Genomic DNA, 1,521 nt, shown 5'->3' with positions numbered 1-1,521 from the left:
GTTTGTGTCGTTGTGCTATTTTTTAAATAAATTATCTCCTAGTACGGGAAGAGATACCCTTAAAGAACCCCACCCCCTCCCAAAGTCTGATCCGCGCTGTCGTAGGATACTTCTTCAACCATTGCTCACACCACGGAAGTCATGCGACTGAATGCATAGTACGCCCTTGCACTGCCTTGCATAGTTCTCACCGTGAGTGTCCTTTGTCTTTCTTGTTTAACCTCATACTTCAAAGGGCTTCCGCACTCCCTTTAGGCCATATTTCCTTGTACATGGTTACGCTTCCCGGTGTCTCATCTCTATCTGTCGCACCTGCCACTTGGAGGAACAGGTCGTCTCTTGTGTACTTCTTGTGTACTTTATGTTGGTGAGCAACAACCTGGGCGTGCAAGATTCTAGCCATGCCTTCCTTCTCGACAATGAGGTCAGGTCGCATGGTTCCGTCGGCCAGTAGCAAAGACAGCTCCATTCTCACCTGCCAACCCTCATCCTGCAGGCGACAGGCCACATAGCGAACGACGTTATTATGTCGGCGAGCTCGCGCTCCGTGAGTACGGTGGGACACTTGCACCACGTAGGCTAGTGTCCCGTTCCTAGTACAGCCTGCCCTACACGTCCTCTCACCCTCCAATCCTCGACCGGGGTGGGTGCGACAGGGCAAAGGACTAACACGTAGTTTGACAAGCCAGATTATTCTTACTGCCGCCTATCACTTCTCCGCCAGTCGTCTTCGAATGGATTGCATTACAAAAACATGGTGGGTATCATACTTAGTCGTCCTTTGTGTCATTGAACTATTGAATATTTTATTATTCTATCACGGAGGACATAATAGCGCCTAACCAAACAAACGGAAAACAAGAAAAGAAAACACACAACCGCCTCACTTTCACAAATAGCCCATATGGCCCAAGACCCGAATAGGGGCGGCCAGAGAGTACTCTATCGAGTACCTACTAGGCCACTAGCCGCAGGATCGGGGGGGGGGGGGGAGGGCTGACGGCGCTTTGGTGATTCGCATGCACATTTTGCAGATCCGCGCCGATCACTACAGTACTCTGACTGTCATCAACTTCAAATAGTTCTTCGAGCAGGTCGGCATACCTGATCCCCCGCACCAGACGCCTCAAAAGTGGAGCGCCGCCGAGGCCTAGAGCCCTGTGCGAATGCCATGACTTCGGGCTTGTTCTAATAGATGATCCTGTCCCCGTGGGCCAGGGTGAGGTAACGGGAGCCACCGACGATCTGGACATCGAGGATGGTCCAGTCGTCGCCCCAAAAAGCGATGATGTCTGGCTTCCGCGCTGCCTCTTGCGTAATGATTGTGGGCTACCTAGTGACGTCCCAACCAGCTTGCCTCAGTCGGCCAGAGAGGTTCGCTAGGATGTTGTCATGCCTCTGCACTCTGAGCCCATGGGTGCTGTGGCATTTCTGAAGATCATGGCCCCATGGATTCGGAGACCGGTGTCCTGGAACCAGGCAGCAGATATCCTGCCCTGCAGTCCCGCGTGTTTCCCTGAC

The 1,521-nt window shown here is 52.7% G+C and overlaps 1 protein-coding gene across 1 annotated transcript; it reads right to left on the bottom strand.

Moving 5' to 3' along the window:
* Window positions 1-229: 229 nt before the first annotated feature.
* LOC135372164 (uncharacterized) lies at window positions 230-1,173 on the bottom strand. Its single transcript, XM_064605851.1, has 2 exons — window positions 1,105-1,173; window positions 230-490 (listed from the first exon to the last, which is right to left on the bottom strand). The coding sequence occupies exons 1-2, from the start codon at window positions 1,171-1,173 to the stop codon at window positions 230-232; spliced, it is 330 nt and encodes a 109-aa protein (XP_064461921.1).
* Between the last annotated feature and the right edge of the window lie 348 nt (window positions 1,174-1,521).

Source organism: Ornithodoros turicata, unplaced genomic scaffold, assembly GCF_037126465.1.
Source record: "Ornithodoros turicata isolate Travis unplaced genomic scaffold, ASM3712646v1 Chromosome13, whole genome shotgun sequence".
Lineage (NCBI taxonomy): Eukaryota > Metazoa > Arthropoda > Arachnida > Ixodida > Argasidae > Ornithodoros > Ornithodoros turicata.
The sequence above is the reverse complement of the archived record's forward strand: the minus strand, read 5'-3'. Positions and strand labels throughout refer to the sequence as shown.